This window comes from Gobio gobio, assembly GCF_949357685.1.
Source record: "Gobio gobio genome assembly, chromosome: 14".
In the NCBI taxonomy this organism is placed as follows: Eukaryota; Metazoa; Chordata; class Actinopteri; order Cypriniformes; family Gobionidae; genus Gobio; species Gobio gobio.
Window position 1 is genome coordinate 16,882,848 of NC_137107.1, and position 20,096 is coordinate 16,902,943.

Here is a 20,096-nt window from a genome sequence, read left to right on the forward strand (position 1 = left end):
TATTTTTAAAAATTACAGGTATTGTTATCGGTGAGTACCAAAAATATTGATATAGGACTCATTCTGGAAAGAGTGGTATCGGTGCATCCCCGGATTGGATAATTAATATTTAACTGGATACTAACCATTTTACAGAGTGATTTGGCATCCTCTGAGAACTTGCTGGAATATTCTTCCTCCACCTCTTTGACTAGCCGCTCCACTTCCTCTCGCTTGATTTTTTTCTTTCGCTGCTGAAAGGGTGACTGGCCCTCGATCATCTCGTAGAGGAGACAGCCGAGAGCCCACCAGTCTGGACTGAATGTGTAGCGCTCGTTCTTCACGACCTCTGGGGCTGATGGGAGACAAATATATGCAGGTTACACTGATTGCTCTAGCTGCTAGTGATATTGTTCAGAGGTTAATAAAGGCAAAGACATACCCATGTACCCCACAGTGCCCACCCGGCCTTTGATTGTCTGACCATCTGGTACATGCACAGCCAGGCCAAGGTCTGATATACGTATATGACCTGAGAAGAAACATCACAGCTTTGTTACATTAGTCCTTTCATAAGCAAGCTTAAATGATGTCTGTCAGTGGTTTGTGCCACTAGATATCTTCAAAACCTGCTTAGTGCATTTACAATATATAGTTTTACAATATTAATAACTTATTACAAGTATGGAAACAAAGCAAATCTCATTATAAAATAAATTGCAAAGTAAAACACATTCTCACATTTTGACCAATTCACATCTGATTTCCCCATGACTTTCCCATGGGGATCTCTAGTTTGTGACACCTTGGTAATGATTTTAGTGTTATTATGATCTCACAAATTATAAACTCACAAACACTTTAAAAGCTGTATTATATTACAAAATAATTTAGTATTTATACGTACAACAATGTACAATATATACTACTGTTCAACAGTTTGGGGTCAAGATTGTTAAAGTTTTTGAAAGATGTCTCTTATGTTCACCAAGGCTGCATTTTTTTTTATCAAAAATACATTAAAATAGTAATATTGTGTAATATTATTACAATATAACACTGCTGAGCCAAAACATTATGACCAGTCACAGGTGAAGCGAATGTCATTTATCATCTCCTAACAAGGCCACATATTAAGATCTGGGTAAAAACTAGTTGGTGGGCAAACAATCACTTATCGTAATCGACATGTGGGATGAAGGAGAAATGAGCAGGAATGAAGATCTGAGCCACTTTGACAAGGGCAAATAGCTATGGCAAGGCGACTAGATACGAGTATCTCTGAAACGGCTTGGTCAGCAGGGGTGAGAATTTACCAACAGTGGTCTGAGAAGGGACAAACCGCCAACCCGGCAACAGGGTGTTGGGTGCCCAATGCTCATTGATGCACGAGGGCAACGAAGGCAGTTCTCCTCTGGCCAACGAATGAACGAACACTGTGTGATTATGACTCAGGCTGCATCACAAGTCAAAATTCTCAGTGTGATGCTCTGGGCAAGGTTCAGCTGGGAAAACCTGGGTCCTGCCATTCATGTGGACGTAAATTTGACATGTTACCTAACTAAACGTTGTTGCAGACCAGGTACACCCCTTCATGACAATGGTGTTCTCTGGTGAAAGTGGCCTTTAAAGGAATGCTTTGAGGAACATGATGAAGAGTTCAAGGTGTTGCCCTGGCCTCCAAATTACCCAGATCTCAATCCAATTGAACATCTGGATGTGCTGGACCAACACATTTTAATCAATGGCAGCTCCAGCTAATGTCCTGGTGCAAGATACCACCGGACACCTTCCGGGGTGTTGTAGAGTCCATGCCTCGGCGGTTTGTGTGTTTTAAGCAGTACGTGGAGGACCAACTGCTTATTAGGCAGGTAGTCATAGTGTTTTGACTCATTTATTCCTGTGATGGCAAAGCTGAATTTTCAGCAGCCATTACTTCAGTTTTCAGTGTCACATGATCCTTCAGAAATCGTTCTAATATGCTGATTTGGTGCTGAAGTCATATTTGTTATTATTATCAATGTTGAAAACAGTTAATACTTTTGTGGAAACTGTGATACACTTTTTTCCCAGGATTCCTTGATGAATATAAAGAACAGCTCAAAAGAACAACTTAAAATAACCCTTGAACCATACTGTATATTATATAATAGATTTATTTATTTGTTTTTTAGGACTGATAAAACTATTATTGAAATTCCCTGATATTTTCAGGTTTTCCATGAGTGTGGGACCCCTGCAGCATGTCATGTAATTCATAAATTGTATGGCTCAAAAACAATATTATACACTGTACTCCCTCTTGTGGCAAACATAAGTGCTACAGTTTGGAATGTGATGTTCCATGTGGCACTGTTTTTCTTCAAGAAGTTTGTTTTACAATTGTCATACAAATTACCATAACGGTACACCAACTACTGAATTTGCTTAGCAAATCACAAAGAAAACATCAGTTGCTAACTTACCATGATCGTCCAATAGTATATTTTCTGGCTTCAAATCCCTGATAGAAGGTGAACAAAGAAAGCAGGTCAATCAACAATCAATAACAATCCATTGTAAACCAAAATTCAGTCTGAATCTTTTCACCTGTATACTATCCTCTCCCGATGGAGGTCCTCTAACCCGCAGCAGATCTCAGCAGCATAAAACACAGCTCTCTTCTCATCAAAACCTGCATCTCCCATGTGGTAGATATGGAACTTCAGGTCCCCTCCGTTCATCAGCGTCAGCACCAAACACAGGGCGTCTTTCGTCTCATAAGCGTACGCGAGACTCACCTCCATGGGAAAACAGAATTACATCACATCATTTACACAACTTCCATGTTTGATACAGCCAGCGTGGGAAAGTTTCTAAAAATGTAGGAAGAAATTACGAGAGAATCCTGAGAATAATAGCCAAACAAAACAACTCAAAATAGCGTGCTCGAGGTCAGGCCTTTGGATACACAAACCCCAAATACAAAGTTATCATTTCATTAAACTAGGGGTTACCATTAGACGTTAAGGTTTTGAAAAACAGCTGAGAATCATCTTAATTCAACGTTTCATAAAATGTAAGATTCTGAGTGTAAACACTGAATAGTAAAACCAAAATGTTTCTACATTAGAACTTCATGCCTAAATTTGAAGATTCAGAATGAGCACTCAGAGATGTGATTTCACACAAAAGCCAGGCATCTGGGAGCTAATCAGCCCAAAAACATAATTCGGAACTAAAGCGACTTTATGTATTTATTTTGTAGAAAACATGGTTAACAGAGGAGATGGAAGAATAAGGTGACGCTCATAAACACAAGCCGCATTTAAGACGTGGCGAAACAAGCACTACAGATACTTACAACAAACCGACTGTTGACTTTCTCCAGAATCTGCTTCTCGTTCAGGGCCATGGACTCGCCTTTCCTCTTTTTGATGCGTTTCTTCTCCAGCTTTTTGCAGGCGTACATCTTCCCTGTGGCCCGCACCTGGCATGCACAGACCTTGGGTGCAAAAAAAACCCACAGTGGGAGAATTGAGAGGCCCATTTATTTGTAACTTTGTTACATGAAATACTCTTTTATGTGCATTATGTTAATGATGAGGTTTAAGAGCAAAAACACAATGAGCAAATTTGTACTAACCAATGTACAAAGAGATATTTCATGCTATTTTGGGGGATAGAGGGATATATATGTAAAGTGATTTTTGATCAGTTTGGTCATTGTTTTTGGAATGCACTAAGAGGGTGAATCTCAAATGTACTCAAATGTTAACCCTATAAAGCCTACTGTATCCTATTTGATATGCAAATTCCTAAGGCCTCTAAATTATCAACATGATCAAAACGGGAAAAATCAGATTTAAGCAAGTAACAGGCTATAAGTATAATTCTAAAAACGCCCCCTTCAGGTCATGGTACACGTGTCTTTTTGCTATTTTTTTACTGAATTTTATAAAGTAAATGGAAGAACAAATTTTACATTGTTAGTAATATTTCAAGATTAACACTTATTGGACTGAAGCAAATTCAGTTTCCCTAATTTACATCATTTTAAGAAAAAGTATCATGAATCTAAGAATTTAAATACCATCTTACTAAGACATTATTAAGAGATATAGATTGACAAGTGATATTTATATGCATTTTATTTAAGTAGTCTGCTATACTATAATAAAGATCAGAATTTCATCTTATTTTTTGGCCATATAAATATCAGCAACTGCACCAAATTGCATATTTTTGCTCAGTTTGGGCATCTGAATACAATTTAGTATGAGCTTCAAATTCTCCTATATCATACTATATGAGCCATAAAAGTCTAAGGTATCAAATATGATAAAAAAAGAAAGACAATTTTTTTTTTAGGGCTGTCAAAAGATGAATCGCGATTAATCGCATCCAAAATAAAAGTTTTTGTTTACATAATATATGTGTGTGTACTCTGTTAATTATTATTTATCTATAAATACACACACAAGCATGTATATATTTAAGAAAAAAATATTAATTTTATATATAAAACATTTATATTTATATATATTATAGATTATATAAATGTATATACAGTATATACATGCAAATATTTCTTAAATATATACATGAATGTGTGTGTATTCATATATAAATAATAATTAACAGAGTAGACACACACATATATTATGTAAACACAAACTTTTATTTTGGATGCGATTAATCGCGATTAATCTTTTGACAGCCCTAATATATATATATATATATATATATATATATATATATATATATATATATATATATATATATATATATATATATATATATATATATATATATATATATATATATATATATATATATATATATATATATATATATATATATATATATATATATATATACATATACTGTTTATATCATCTTTTTTTTTTCTTTTAACATTTTTTTATAGATTTTTTAAAATATTTTGCAGAGGTTCAATAAAGTTCAATAATAATAAAAACAATTTTTTTTCTGACTATTATTTCAAATTTAAGACTTTACAGGATTAAGCAGGTTTCCCCCTCAAAATTATAATTTTCTAAAAGTTTTTGTTGCAATTCTCATTATTTAAAGGGCAATAAAAAGACTCAATGTGATTAGCTATCTGGTAGGGAAATCAGAATTGGAGACTTGCTTTCTCTATATCTGCCAACATTGATTGGCAGTATGTATGATAATCTAAAGGATTTATGTCTGATAGTGTAACAAAAATGGCATATTAGCCTTATGAACCTTGGAATGAACAGATAGCATTTGATTTAGTGGCATTCCAGATAATAACTAATAACACCCCGATATGTTTCTGCCATAAACAAAGCGACGTTTAATAATTTCAGACTCACCTCACCAAAGCCTCCCTTTCCCAAAACCCTATACTGACGGAATGTGTTTTTTGTGACTGGCTGTCTGTCAAGGAGAGGAAGAGAATAATAAACAAAAGTTACATTTCAGAAGAACGAACATGACCCTGTCTTATTTAATTATAACATACTTTGACAGTAAAATAACGTCCTGTTGCCTTCACAAGAAGCTTGAGGCTCTCAAGAGACACTGACGCACAATGTTAAAACGCATGACTTTAATCTGATTAAGACTTTTTTTCGTATTCAATAAATGGCTAGTGTAGATAAATGGTAGTGCTAGTGTCTCTTAATGTGTACATGACAGTGAAAGTTCCGGCATATCATATTCTTCTCTGCAAAATGTCTGGATGGGAACAGTCCAGGCCTGGCTTAGACTTTCAGTCAGAGGACATTTTTATGACTAAAAGTAAATAAATAGCAAGTTCAGAGTTCACATCTGGTTTGTATAAGCTTAGCTTCATAAATAAATCATGGCACCCAAAGGAATAATTAGACTCTACTTGGCGGTGAAGAAAAACTTCTTAGCTACATATAATTTCTCTAATTTAACATCAGAACTAGAGAAAATTCATACATTATAAACAAAACTGAAAAGTTGTTGTTGGTGTGGTTTATACCTCTCAAGCCATTTCCACTGTAAGAAGCGACTGTAGTACATACTATCGAGGTAGTCTGCGAAGGGGGCCACGCTCAGGTAGTCATGGATCAGTCTACAAGAGAACATTGAGAGAAAGTTACTAGACTACACAGTGAAAACACAATCTCATTCGCGCATCCTGATTCGATTAAAGGGGTACTTCACCGCTGGCAAATAGACTTTCAATAAAGCTTAGCTGACTATGCAATAGAAAGGTGATGTTTTAAAAAAATCAGTGCTACCTGACTAGAGAAATCAGATAAAAAAGGTTGTTGTCTTCCCTTTTGCCAAATAGGTACTGTGAGATTACAAATTTATAAATTGTTATATCTAGGTTCCAATGTAATAGTATATCACTGAAAACATTATATACATTGTGTTTTACATTTTGAGGTAAACGATGATATTCTAAGGAGATCAAGTCAGGCAGTTTAAGTGTTTGAGACATTAAGTCTTTTGTCTTTATGCACTTCCTGACCATTTAGCATAACAAGCTCAAAGCACAATATCGTTTGGCTGATTGGATTAGCATCTATACATTTGAATTACACTGTTATGCTAACTGAATTAGGACTGATGACACAGGGAATGTTTGGGGGGTGTCCCTTTTACCTATAAAACATTTGAATTCTTTTGTTTATAGTGTCTCCTCCCCTGCTGTGTAACCCCTCCCCCTGAAATGTAGATAAATTACAATGATTTATACTGTTTGAATTAGACTTGACGACCACTGCTGCAGACAGCACGTGTTCTCAATAAAGAATCCTGCTGAAGTTAAATCCAAGTGTCCTGGTCTCTTCTTCGAGGAGTTCCTAACAGTTGGAAAAAACTTCAACACCCATAATGCACTGAGCATGTTGATGTCCAAGGTCAAATACAGCCTTGCTTTAGTAGGAGATACTTCTTAGCAAACTTTTAGTCATAATGGTGTTGACTTGTATTCCAGGGTGCAAGAATTCAGAGAGTAAACGTTTAGCAGGAGAGAGTTATTTTCAGTTTCCAGCGAAGGATCCAGCGCGTTGTAGGCAGTGGAACAGGGCTGCAAAGAATCGCAAATACGGAGAGAAGGCCGTGATGGAAAATCTGGAAAACCACTGTGTTTGTAGTCAACATTTCAAACTGGATAACCACGAACACAGGCTTAACGGAGGGGAGAAAAGAAAGCCGGTGCCATTTTTTTACCATAATGCTGTTTAAAGAGTAGTCATAGTATGAGACAATTTTCTTAAAATAACTGTTCTATTAATAACCCTCTGTTGAACTGACTGTCAAAAATGAGAAAGTATAATCTGTAGTTGTTTTCACGAAAACTGGAGCTGTCAAAAGTCCGCCAAATAAACGTGAATTTCTAGGTCCAGGTAACATGAAGAACGAGTAAACATTGTTCATTTACATATCCTACCGACATTGTAACATGTTGAAAATTGGCCAAGATACATTTGAATTAATTTGCATGAAAACGCTCAGAATTTCGTTTCACCCAGAAATGTGTCTCTCAGATGCCATGTGTTTGTCAGACAGTGTCGGTGTAGTTGCATCTACCACTGCTATCTAATGGGCTAATAAGTGTTTCCTGTCTAAAAGACTCACTTGGTACACTCCATGAAGAGCTCTTTACATGCCTCCTGTTGCAAGCGTTCTGCACACTTAGTCACCATCTCCTCTGTTACCTCAGGGATGTAGTCCTCTGACTGCAAATGGAAGAATTAGTACATGAATCCTTTAACAAAAATAAATGCAGTCATGCTCATGAATTATACAATAAACAAAGCAAAGACTTAAAGGAGTAGTTCACTTTAAAATGAAAATTACCCTCAAGCCATCCTAGGTGTATATGGCTTTCTTCTTTCTGATGAACACAATCGTTGTTATATTAATAAATATCCTGACGCTTCCAAACTTTATAATGGCAGTGAAGGGGGCCAATGAGTTAGAAGCTCAAAAAAGTTCACCCATCCTTCATAAAACTTACTCCATACGGCTCCCGGGGGTTAGTAAAAGGCCTTCGGAAGCGAATCGATGGGGTTTTGTAAGAAAAATATCCATATTTGAAACTTTATAAAGTAAAATTTAAAAAGTGAGAAAGTGTAACGCCTCTCACAGTTCAAAACGCTTACGCCACTTTCTAGTGATACGTTGCACCAGCATGCTTTACGCTTTCAAATAATAATTAAAAAAACACTGAAATCATGATACACACCATACATTAAATAAATATATTTGCAACACACACTAATATAACAGACTGATTTAGCTCTTCCCTGTACCTTTGTGTTGAGGTACGTGTCAAGGAGTTCCTGTCCACATTCCTTCCTCTTCTCATCTGGCGCTACTTCATACTCCACCTAAAATTATGGAGAAACATTAGATTTTTTTTTTTTTTTTTTGATATCTACATTCTTCATTATTTAAACACTTATGGTGATTTTACATCATCATCACCATTTTGCCGGTTAAATTTCAGTTCAGTTAAATTTTTTAGTTTACAGAGGCATAGATTTAAAAACACAAACAAAACGTGAAACAAAATCCAAGGTAAAACCCAAAACAGAAAAAAAACCCAAAACAAAAAGCAAAACAAAAGAGCCAATATAGTACCTTTAAAATTTGTAAACCTAAGAAAAGCTGTAAAATACAGTTATTTATATGAAAATAACTTTATTATTAACTATATTAAATATATATAATATATAATTTAATAGTTTATTTAATTGCATCCAAAATAAAAGTTTGTGTTTACAAAATATATATGTGTGTACTGTGTATAATTATTATATAAATACACACACATGCATGTATACAGTCAAACCAAAATTGATTTATACACCAGATATAATTTTTTTACTAGTGGGTGCAGGACATTATAGTTAATAGCAAAATAAAGTAAACTGTGACATATGATACCTTTTACACCTCAGACTGAACAAAATGAAGCATTGCTTGGTCATTGGTCGACCTAATTTGGTATCATCTAATTGTGTACTTAAATGTAACAGCTGACAGCTGATTGGTTGATTGTAATCCATGACATACCTTTCTATCAAAGTTATCTGACATTATCAGGATGAATTTGTTCTGACACAGTTTAACTCTTGAGTTCTTGTCATATTTTATTACCATTTTCTAAACTATAAATAAACTGTGATAATGTGAGAAAATGTTGAAGGTGTCTGAATACAATTAGGTTTGAATGTATATTTAAGATTTTTTTTATATTTATATACAAATATTTATATATAATATAAATTATATAAATGTGTATACAGTATATACACGCAAATATTTCTTAAATATATACATGTATGTATGTGTGTGTACTCAAATATACACAATAATTATACACAGTACACACACGTATATTATGTAAACACAAACCAAAATTTTTGGATGTGATTAATCGATTTGACAGCACTAATTCCAAATAAATATAATACATATTCCAAATAAATAGTTAATTAAAATAAAGTACAAATAAATATAACAAGTCTATTTCCAAAATCATCATGATGAATACTGAAGAATACATCTGAAGAATACAATTTTGACCCATCAAAATTAGTTTTAACTAAAGTAACACCAAAGTAAATCACTGGCAAAACAACATGATTTTTCACTATAATCACAAATATTACATCACAGTGTAATCTTCTGTGTATGAGGGGACATTTCTAAAATCATTCACTTGTCTTGATAATGTCCTACATGTAACTTTTGCACGGACATGCGCTGCTCCCATTTGTTTCAGAAAATGTTTACAATCTGGTTTTAGATTTGTTTATTTACAGAACACCACAAATAGAGTTTCTCTACTGAGCATCAAGGTCTTTAAAGGTGATGCAAACACTAGCAAGTTTTTCATGTGGGCGTGCACATGTACGCATAAGACGATAAGCATGTTGTGATCATTATGTTGTAGCAGAGTAGTAGTCTGCATTCCATATCTGAAACGGCACGTCAAAATATTTAAGAAGAGAAGATCTGCCCTATTAACGCAGGATTTTGGAGGGCAGAACTGATCTCAAATCAGTAGTTGTAAATTCTTAGTGGAGGGTCTGGTACTCTCTGTTTGAATGTAATTTTATCTCTAAGGCCAGTGTGTCAAGCTATATAATAACGAATCTTAAATCTTGTGCTTGCTACTATAACATTAAAGTTATGGGCGTGCAAAAGAAATTCAGGCTAAACTTGCTGGTAGTGGTGCAAATGTGACCCCAGCATTCTTGTTCAGAGCTGGGTCGCCCGACTTCTGAAAGGGGTGGAGGCAAACAAAAAGAGGCAGGCAATGAAGGGGGCTCAGAAGATGTTTTATGAACAGAATTAGTAGTGAAATGAATCTACAATCTTATGTGCTACCTTGCTATTTATTGTCTGCAGGTATTATATGTCCCTTATAAGGCTGCATTCTAACAGAAAAGAAAGCTCATAATTGATGGAAATGAAAAGCTATACATATAAGCAGCAACTCAACAATAATGATGGTCTGTGTAGAGTCCACTTGAAGGAAATATCACTTTCTTTATTGGGTCAGCGCTATACCTTACATTTGTTGACTATATAAATACTTTTATGCCTTGCAAACATTTCGTTTTCTGTGAAACTTTTTAATTTTTTAATGTATTAACTGCCACTGGCTAACATAACATAACATAGCCTCAGTTAGAATGTTTTGAAAAATACAAACCAATCACAATCTGTTTTACTTTTAAAAGTTAATTAATTTCATTACTTATAAAAGTGTTTATGAATTTGTTAAATTACAATAATAAAAATGTACAGATATTACAAAAAATGTTAGTTTTATAGAAAACTAAATGTTTGATGAAAAAAGTGTGAAAACTGTATAATAAATAATATTTAAATGCTTGTTAAATTACTTCCATTCATTTTAAATTATTGTACATTTATTTTAAATTTTAAAATGTAAATATAAAATTATATCAAAATATTTTAAAAAGTTATACTTTTTTGTGTGTTTTTTTTGGCAGATGAAAATATTTGCAGGGCAAGTAGATTACTGTCCAAACAAAGCAAAAGGTTGCTAAACTAACAACTCGTTAATATTAATATGGTTAACTATAACAATATTATATTAGCGTTCACACCAAAGGTCGATAACGTTTTATTTATTATATGCACATGCTTTATGTTAAGTCCGGTGTTCATGAAAGTGTTTATATTTTCAAAATGGTAGTTGGTACACAGAAATGTACACCTGCTCCAAAGCACACATAAAACATCTAGACATTTTTGTTCCCTTTCTGTCAGTCAAATTCGACACCCTGTCGAAGACTGACAAATGGGGTCTCACTTGGGAGCCCCAATCACCTCTGAGTTGTAGAAAAAACGGACAATAGAATTGGCGAGTGGAATTTGCATGGCAAGCTACTCCCCCGTACCTACACGGTGGGTATACAGTATATGAGCAGATTTCTCTAAAAGAGAAAGCTCAGGCGGCGAGCATCTTTTAAAAGATGTCTTTCCGTCCGTGTGTTTCTTGATGCGGTCATTTCCTGTGCTAATCTGATGCCCACGATCGCTGTCTCACACTAGTCAGGGGCCGCGAGCATGCTGAGATGGCATTCGCTGATGGTTCATACTCTCAACGTGTGAGCATGACCATGTCGGCATTGTGGTCGCGACTCTCCTTCCTCATGAAGGCACGAGTCCCCTCTGCTGTTACCCAGCTGGTTAATCAGGTTAACACTCTGGGATACCTGAGGGTTACAGTGGTGAGCGGGCTAGTCCCAGTTTCTCAGCAGTCAAAAAGCAGAGGTCATTAAACACTTCCTGCCCTGGAGTGATACCACCATCACCAGGCTGCCGCGGGCGGGTCCCAAGTCTGCTCGTTGCCGAGGGCTTCCCAGGGCTCTGCTTCCTCACTCACAGCCCCCTTCTTTCGCCACAGACCGGGAGTTTGCGTTTCCCAAGCCAGTCCCTCGCAGGAACTATGGAGCTATGTAAGAGCCACACCACACACAAATCTGCATTGTAAAAAAGCGCTATATAAATAAAGTTGACACTCACTGCCTCTACTTTGGGACACTATGCTTCTCAGGCTCCTTGCTGATGAAGTACCAGCCCGTACTTTATCGCACCCAAGAAAGGCGGTAGATTGCGGCTGATCTTGGATCTGTGAGTCTTGAACCGGGGCCTTCACAAGCTCCTGTTAAAGATACTATTGCAGAAACGCATCCTCATGCCCTTGCCCCACTAAGGGAAGTGGGCATTCGCATTCTGAACTTACTAGCTCTCTAGATATGGTATGCAAACACAGGGACCTGTTGCTCTAGCACCTCAGCCATCTGAGGCTTCGGGTCAACTGGGAGAAGAGCAAGCTCTCCCCTGTGCAGAGCATCTTCTCGGTATGCGGTGTGTGAATGGGTGAATGTGAGGCAATGTGTAAAGCGCTTTGGATGGCCATTGGTCTGTTAAAAAGCGCTATATAAATGCAGTCCATTTACCATGGCTAAAAAAAAAAATGGGAATAGAGAACCAAAGCACTCTTTCTGTGGAGTAAACACTAAAGGAATGGCAGCTACGACCGTCTTCATGGTAAGCCTTGTCCCTTCCATCCGTTGACATGGAGGACTATTATTCTTTGGGCTTACGTGGGCCGCTGGGTAGGTTATGACTGCATGAGAGCAGTTGCCACAAGAGCACGCATCTGCGTCTCCAACACTCGTAACACAGTTCAGTGGCTGTGGCTATATACCCATATGTACGTGGGAGTGGCTTGGCATGCAAATTCAACTTGCGAATTCCAATGGTCGTTTTTCTACAACTAAGAGGTGATCGGGGCAACCAAGTGAGACCCCATTTGTCAGTTTTAGACATAACCCCTCCGTTCCATCAATCAGGGAAAGAGGGTTGCATCAGTAAGCAAGATATTATTTTAGGCAAACTGAAGATGATGACTAGATGACTCTGCATTTGACGACACTATCTACCATAATAATATTTTACATTTTGTACTTTTTTTTGCCCATATACAGTAGTGTCCAAAAGTGATGTCCACAGGGGATTTGTTTTTTTAATGACCATACAAGTTAGATTAATATCTTTTAAGTATGAGGGAAGAACAAAACATTAAACTTGGTTAAGGTATTAATCTGACAAAATTATTTGTCAAAAACGGCAAACAGTTTTTACTTTACTTTACAAAAACAAAATGAATAGAAAAACAAAAAGCTCAGGGAAAAGCATACGTTGACCAAAACTTAATCAGATATTAATTTGCTGGTCTCTTTTGTTTTTGCATGTTCATTATTTTGGTAACACTTTACAGTAAAGCCTTGTTTGTTATCCTTAGTTAACGCATTAACCAGGGTTCCTACACATTTTTCATTTTAAAATTCCATACTTCTCCAGACTCAAATTTCTGTAGATTTTTCAGACCATATTTAACATAAATGGTTCAGCAATTTTAGCATTATATTTAGTATATATAGTACAGTCATATGTTATACTTTTATTTTCTCTTTTTTCATTGGTTTTCACGAAGTAATAACATGCGCTTACATTATGAGAAGAACCTAAAACAATTTATAACCTACATATATCTGACATATCAGTTGGATTCTTTGATGTTGCACAATCACCAAACAGCAAAGTACAGTCTGATTTAGATGATTGTTTGCTCCTTTATCTGTAGCTGTTTTTTAGTGGCAACCAGCCATGCACATTCCTTTAGTGAGGTTCAAAAGAGACTCGCTTATAATAAATACAGTTTTGCGTAATAAAAATTTGCCTTGAATTCACTCATTCATGTTCGACAATCACTAAACGATTAGTAAACTTGGTAACACTTTAGAACTTTAGTTAACATTAGTTAATGTATTAACTAACATGAACTAAACATGAGCAATACATTTGTTACTGTATTTGTTCATCTTTGTTAACGTTAGTTAATATAAATCCAGCTGTTCATGGTTTGTTCATGTTAGTTCACACTGCATTAACTAATGTTAACAAGATTTTAATAAAGCATTAGTAAATGTTGAAATTAACATTAACAAAGATAAATAAATGCTTTATAAGTGCAGTTCACTATTAGTTCATGTTAACTAATGTAGTTAACTAATGTTAACTAATGACCCTTATTCTAAAGAGTTACCGTAAACTTTTGCCATGAAAACAATGTATTCAAAGAAATGCTTCATTTTATATTTTAGAAAACTAAATAAGGGCTTGAAATACAAATATTTATACTACAAATATCCTCTGTCATCTTTTTTCCATATTATGTCTGCACAATTTGGCATGTTTCATTGCGTTGTCACAAATAAAAAAAATTACTCCAAGCATAACTACGTAATATGCTTACAAAATGCTTGATATTTTTTTGGAAGAATGAAATGTCAATTTGCCTAGACAGGACATCACTTTTGGCCACTATTGTATGTAATCTTTTAGCTATTAATTTCATATAATAACACAATTATTAGTTAACTAATAGTGACAAAAATTCTTTATAAAAAAATGACTGAAAACAGCTGGATAGTCCGTTTTAATTTTAATTATTTATATTAATTATGAGCACCAGTAGTATTTGTCTTCTAGCTTACACTTTCATTGAATACTTTTTAAGGCATATGGCCAATTAGTCTCTTTTGCATTTTGTTGCAATATACTGGAGCCAAATCTGGGAAGAGAGTCCAAATATCCCACAACATTACTATACAAAAAATGAATGTAGTTGTAATTCATGACCAGAAATCATGCTAATTGTGAATGAGTGTGAACGTGCGCCCTATTTACAAATGATTGGAATTCGTTAAGATACACTATTTTAACTATCAAATCTGAAGTTTACAAAGCATTTGTGAATCCGGAGAAGAGTTTTCGGGCAGGTCTGTTTTTAGTGCAAATTACTCATATATTTATGTATGTTTTTATCTTTGATCATCTGGAAAAAATTGTTCGGAATGTGATTCCCATGATATCGTTCCTCTGTGTTGTCATTGTATTGCTGTGGTGTGTGGACTTCCTTATTCTCATAGAATGATAATTATAACTTTATAGGTATCGTCCTTAAAGGCTCTTTCTATAGCTGTAGCTTTTAGCAATGACAATCATAACCAGTTTTAAAATTCTACATAGGTGTACCTAAAAACCACACTGACCTCACAGTATATTATGGGTCAGGGTTAGGGTAGGGCAGGGGCCAAAGTTATTCCTGTAGTTGCCCCAGTACTAGCCTTAACTTGTTAATTTCACTGTACTCAAGGCAGGCGGTTTTGCAGATGAAAGTGGAGGGAACAAACATGTTTTGTCTTTAAAGTGAAGAATAATTAGTGGTCTGCTTCTCACCACAGCATCCAAGAATTTTATACAGCGCCTTAACTCCGGCCTGGTATCGCAGAACTGACGGAATAGAAAGCGTCCGATTGGCTGCCTCTCACAAAGGCTGTTGTAGTCTTTCTCTGTGGAAAGAGAGCAACATGAAACACAGTGACTAAGGGCTTTGAAAAGGTGGAGTTAAGCACACACACGCACAAAGAGAGAGAGAGAGAGAGAGAGAGAGAGAGAGAGAGAGAGAGAGAGAGAGAGAGAGAGAGAGAGAGAGAGAGAGAAGAGAATGAGTAAATATCATTTGGGACAATCAATGAATACAATAAAAATCAATAGCACTTTCCTCTCTTCTTTTTGCTTTGGAAAGGAAACTGAAGAGACGAAACCATTAGCTGACCACAACAAAATGGATAATAACATCGACAACATCTTCAAAATATCAAAGGCACACCCCAGGATTGGTAAAGCTGTTGCGTTTAAGCCAAATTCAAAGAAAATGCATTGTACTTGCATCCAGAGTAGTGGTCGAACGGGTTTTGCAATGGCCAATATATTGATATCTAGATCAGCATGTTTTGCTTGAGGGTTTTACACTGAAAAATCAAGTGGTGACCCCCAACACAGTACCAAAATTGTTACGTGTAAACAAAGCAAACATAAAAATCAAACATTGAAATGTTTTAATATTTTCATGAACCGCAGAAGCCCAACAATGTGCAAAAATCATTGAGCACTGAGCATTGAGACTGCAAAATGAAACCGTGCTACTTATTTGAGCTGTACAGTGCGGACAGTTTATCAGCTCAGAGGAATACTAGACAGCGCAGCGCGAGCTCAGAACAGTTTTACTCGCGGGCCGATCTCGATCACGCGACACCGTTACAACACTGTGCTGGTAGATCCAGTAAGAAAGCAGTATTATTAACATCACTGCAGATCAAGGGAGAAGCATTCAAATTCAGCAAAAAAATTCTCTGTTATAAACCATATCAGATCAAATAGCGCTGACAAAAAAATCAGGAGAAACATTGAGTTATAGAAGGCTTTTCAGTCCACAAATCACCAACATTCACCATGGATTAAATGTAATCATGGTATTGTGGCAGAAAAAGTCGAATGTTTTTATATTATTAATTTCAGGTTTCATACAACCTTTTGATAGTGAAATTCAAGCACTTTTCAAGGACTTTCAAGTTCTTCACACTTTTTCCAGCACTTCAAAGCTCTAAATATCCCATTCAAATGTGATAATACAGTATATACTTTTTTTTTTCTCTACAAAAAAATAGCTTTTTGCCTGTTACTGTAATTTTTTATCTGCATTTCAACTCAAGCTCAGTGCTTTACTGTCAAATGTGCATTTCCTAGAAATAGACATGTAATATTAGCACTTATTAATGCAAACAATAGTCATTTTATTATTAAATGAATTTCCCCCCCACCTTGCCAGCACTACCAAATTAGTTGCTGATGCCGCAATCTGTAGAACTTAGTGGCTACTGCTCTCAAATGTTAGAATGTAATTTAATTTTATAAATATTAATTCAATTTAAAATTTCATTTTATTTTAATTCAAAATAATGTTAAAATTAACATAACATATATTTTAATTAAAAATAATTACATTTTATTTAAACATTTAGTTTTTACACATTTAATTAAAATAATATATTTTATTTAAATTTAAAATTTCATTTTATTTTATGGAGCACCAATTAAGAACCACTGACCTAAAGATCAGGGTGGCCAATGGTCAATGTAATGCAGATAATTATGTAAGACAATTTAATTTATTAAATTAATACATTTTATGTTGTTTGTTTGTTGTATAAGGAATATCTGAAATAAAAAAAACACTTATTTAACACAATAATTACTCAAAATCTACCAAAAACATTCCAAACAGAAATTCACAATTACCAGCCAATAAACTCAAAACAGGCAAATGTCGGTCGATTAGTAGCCCAAATGAATATAGATCTTTCAATTTGAGATAAAGAAAGTATAGCCTAACATGCAATTACTTCAGCCTTGCAGTAACATAGCCAGTGAGGCAAAATTCAAAACCACAAGGCTCTGACTGTAACAGCTACTCTAGACCACGTCTCTGGCCACACACCTGATGGAGTGGTTGAAATGAGTGTGATTATGACAGAATGCATTGAAGGGAACAGAGTGGGAAGGCTGTGGCCAGTGGCTGAGATTTGCATTTGCTGCTCAGGTATATGCAAAGAGACAGCAGGAATTACACAGAGGCAAATGGGAGTGTGTGGACCTGCAGCAATATAGAGGCAGTGTGTAGGAGGCTGGTATTGATAGCAATGCCGCATAAATACATGGAGAGAGCTTACAGCTCCTTCATAATGCTGCTGGCACAAAGCGCAAAGCTGTACTATGTAAAATTAAGCTGTACAGACTCCAGATAACAATCAGCATTATTGCTCTTGATACACTCTTGTTTTAATTAGAGCAGATGAGATCTCTTAAGAGAAATATTTGTCTTCAGATTTACTGCTGAAAATTTGAAGTGGCCACCACCATACATTGTGGAGATCCTGTTGCTTCTCATTTACTAACCCTCCTTAGGAAACTCATGTTTATTTCTTTATTATTTTGTGTAGGACAAAGACATTTTGAAGAATCTTTACACAGCTCTTTTCCATTCAATGTAGGAAATGTTTGTAGGCTGTCAAATGACAAAAAAGCACAATAAATCAACTAGTATGCTATATCAGAAAGCTTCTGAGGCCATATTTAAACTTTGTGACTTCATGGGTTAGTTCACCCAAAAATGAAAATTAGCCCATGATTTACTCACCCTCAAGCCATCCTAGGTGTATAAAAGTGCATCTATCCACCATATAACTGCTCCACACGGCTCCGGGGGTTAATAAAGGCCTTCTGAAGTGAAGCGATGCGTTTGTGTAAGGAAAATATCCATATTTAAAACTTTATAAAGTACAATTTCTAACTTCCGGTCCGACGGCCCCTGGAGCCGTGTGGAGCAGTTATGATGGATATAGATGCACTTTTATGGACTTCAAAAACAGAGCAACATTCACTGTCATTATAAAGCTCGGAAGAGCCAGGACATTTTTTAATATAACTGTTTGTATTCGTCAGAAAGAAGAATGTCATATACACCTAGGATGACTTGAGGGTGAGTAAATCATGGGCTAATTTTCATTTTTGGGTGAACTAACCCTTTACATTTATGGCATTATTCACTGAAAATATTGCCCTCTGCTCTTATGTTCATACTTTTGCTTAATCAAACTTGACACATCACACATGACAACTAATGCCATGTATCATTTTAAGGCATGAATACATTTTATTCACAGGAATTTGTTTTTTAAATATGCAATAGTTGTTATCAAAGATGAGTTTTAAGGGATACAATTATTGACTACAGGGGGACTTTAATATTTATCCAAACAAAAATATTGTAAACACAGGACCCAAAAAGTATTTGGGCACTTAAGCCCAAACATCAAACCAAGTGCCATCTGCAAACAAATTATGCTAGAACCTTTCTCAAAGCGTCACTTTTCATGAGCTACTTGTTGATTATTTTCAGTATAGGGATGGGCATTTCAAGCTAAAATAATATTCGATGACCGCTGAGAATTATTCGATTATTCAAAAATCGCAACTCTTGCACGCATGTATAGGCTACACACATATAAACAGAGAGAGAGAGGGAGGGAGGGAGAGAGACCATTCACGCTCTCAATCTGTATGATAACAAACTGTTTAATTCATTAGGGAGTAGGCTATATTAACTGAAGCCATATAAGTATTGTAACATGCTGAAATATGACTTATTTGACATTGCCCCGAGTTACCATAACCGTTATATGCCACGCAAGTCTACAGTGTGAGACAATGTGTTCTTCTTCTGTGGTTTCAGGGTGTTTTTACACTGGCAGTTTAGTTCAAAATCGGGTACGGATAGTATGAAAAATTGCTAATGTGAAAGCTTTCATACAGAGCTTGGTGCGCACTGAGATACCGAACCCGAGAATCCACAACCTGAGTTCAGTTGCACTCTAACTGTGCCGCGATTTGTGTGAATGTGAAAGCAATACTCGGGTACGCACTTGATCAGGAAGAAAAGTAACCACCGCATGAGTTTTAGCCGATTGCAATGTCATTAGTTCAATAACATACATGTAAGGGATGGTAGTGTTAAAGGAACACTCCACTTTTTTTGAAAAAAGGGCTCATTTTACAAGTCCCCTACAGTTAAATAGTTGAGTTTTACCGTTTTTGAATCCATTCAGCCGATCTTTGCATCTGGCGGTAGCCCTTTTAGCATAGCTTAGCTTACATCATTGATTCTGATCATTCCATTAGCATCTCATTCAAAAAATGAGGACACTTTAAATATTTTTCCTATTTAAAACTTGACTCTTCTACAGTTACATCGTGTGCTAACACCAACTGAAAATGAAAAGTTGCGATTTTCTACACCCATATGGCTAGGAACTACTTTCTCATTCCTGCGTAATAGTCGCGGATCTTCGCGGCCGTACCATGGCTGCAGCAGCACAATGATATTACGCAGCGCATGAAAGTAGCCCCCAGCTAGGTAACTTTCAATGTGACCGGCACTAAGTTTGTGTAGTTGCAGAGAAAGTTTCAGGCTTGCAGCCGACAAATTGTGTTGCGGATTTACCTGTGTGATTAGCCATGGTTCTGTGTGTTGTAACGGGCTGTGATAGTAAGTCGAAGGTGTATACTACCACCATGTTTCACAGAATACCAACGAATCATTGCGCCGCTGCAGCCATGGTACGGCCGCGAAGATCCGCGACTATTAC

The 20,096-nt window shown here is 35.9% G+C and overlaps 1 protein-coding gene across 2 annotated transcripts in view; it reads right to left on the reverse strand.

Moving 5' to 3' along the window:
- Nucleotides 1-20,096, reverse strand: part of grk6 (G protein-coupled receptor kinase 6) — a 73,501-nt gene that overhangs the window by 18,806 nt on the left and 34,599 nt on the right. For both annotated transcript variants that reach the window (XR_013817938.1, XM_079835345.1), the window contains exons 3-12: nucleotides 15,289-15,401; nucleotides 8,247-8,324; nucleotides 7,570-7,670; nucleotides 5,960-6,052; nucleotides 5,322-5,385; nucleotides 3,323-3,463; nucleotides 2,569-2,759; nucleotides 2,445-2,482; nucleotides 422-511; nucleotides 126-334 (exon numbers count right to left, since the gene is read on the reverse strand). Coding sequence is in view for 1 of the 2 variants with exons in the window: in XM_079835345.1 (XP_079691471.1) it covers nucleotides 126-334; nucleotides 422-511; nucleotides 2,445-2,482; nucleotides 2,569-2,759; nucleotides 3,323-3,463; nucleotides 5,322-5,385; nucleotides 5,960-6,052; nucleotides 7,570-7,670; nucleotides 8,247-8,324; nucleotides 15,289-15,401 (1,118 nt within the window). In the remaining variant the exon portion in view is untranslated. The remainder of the gene's footprint in view (nucleotides 1-125; nucleotides 335-421; nucleotides 512-2,444; nucleotides 2,483-2,568; nucleotides 2,760-3,322; nucleotides 3,464-5,321; nucleotides 5,386-5,959; nucleotides 6,053-7,569; nucleotides 7,671-8,246; nucleotides 8,325-15,288; nucleotides 15,402-20,096) is intronic.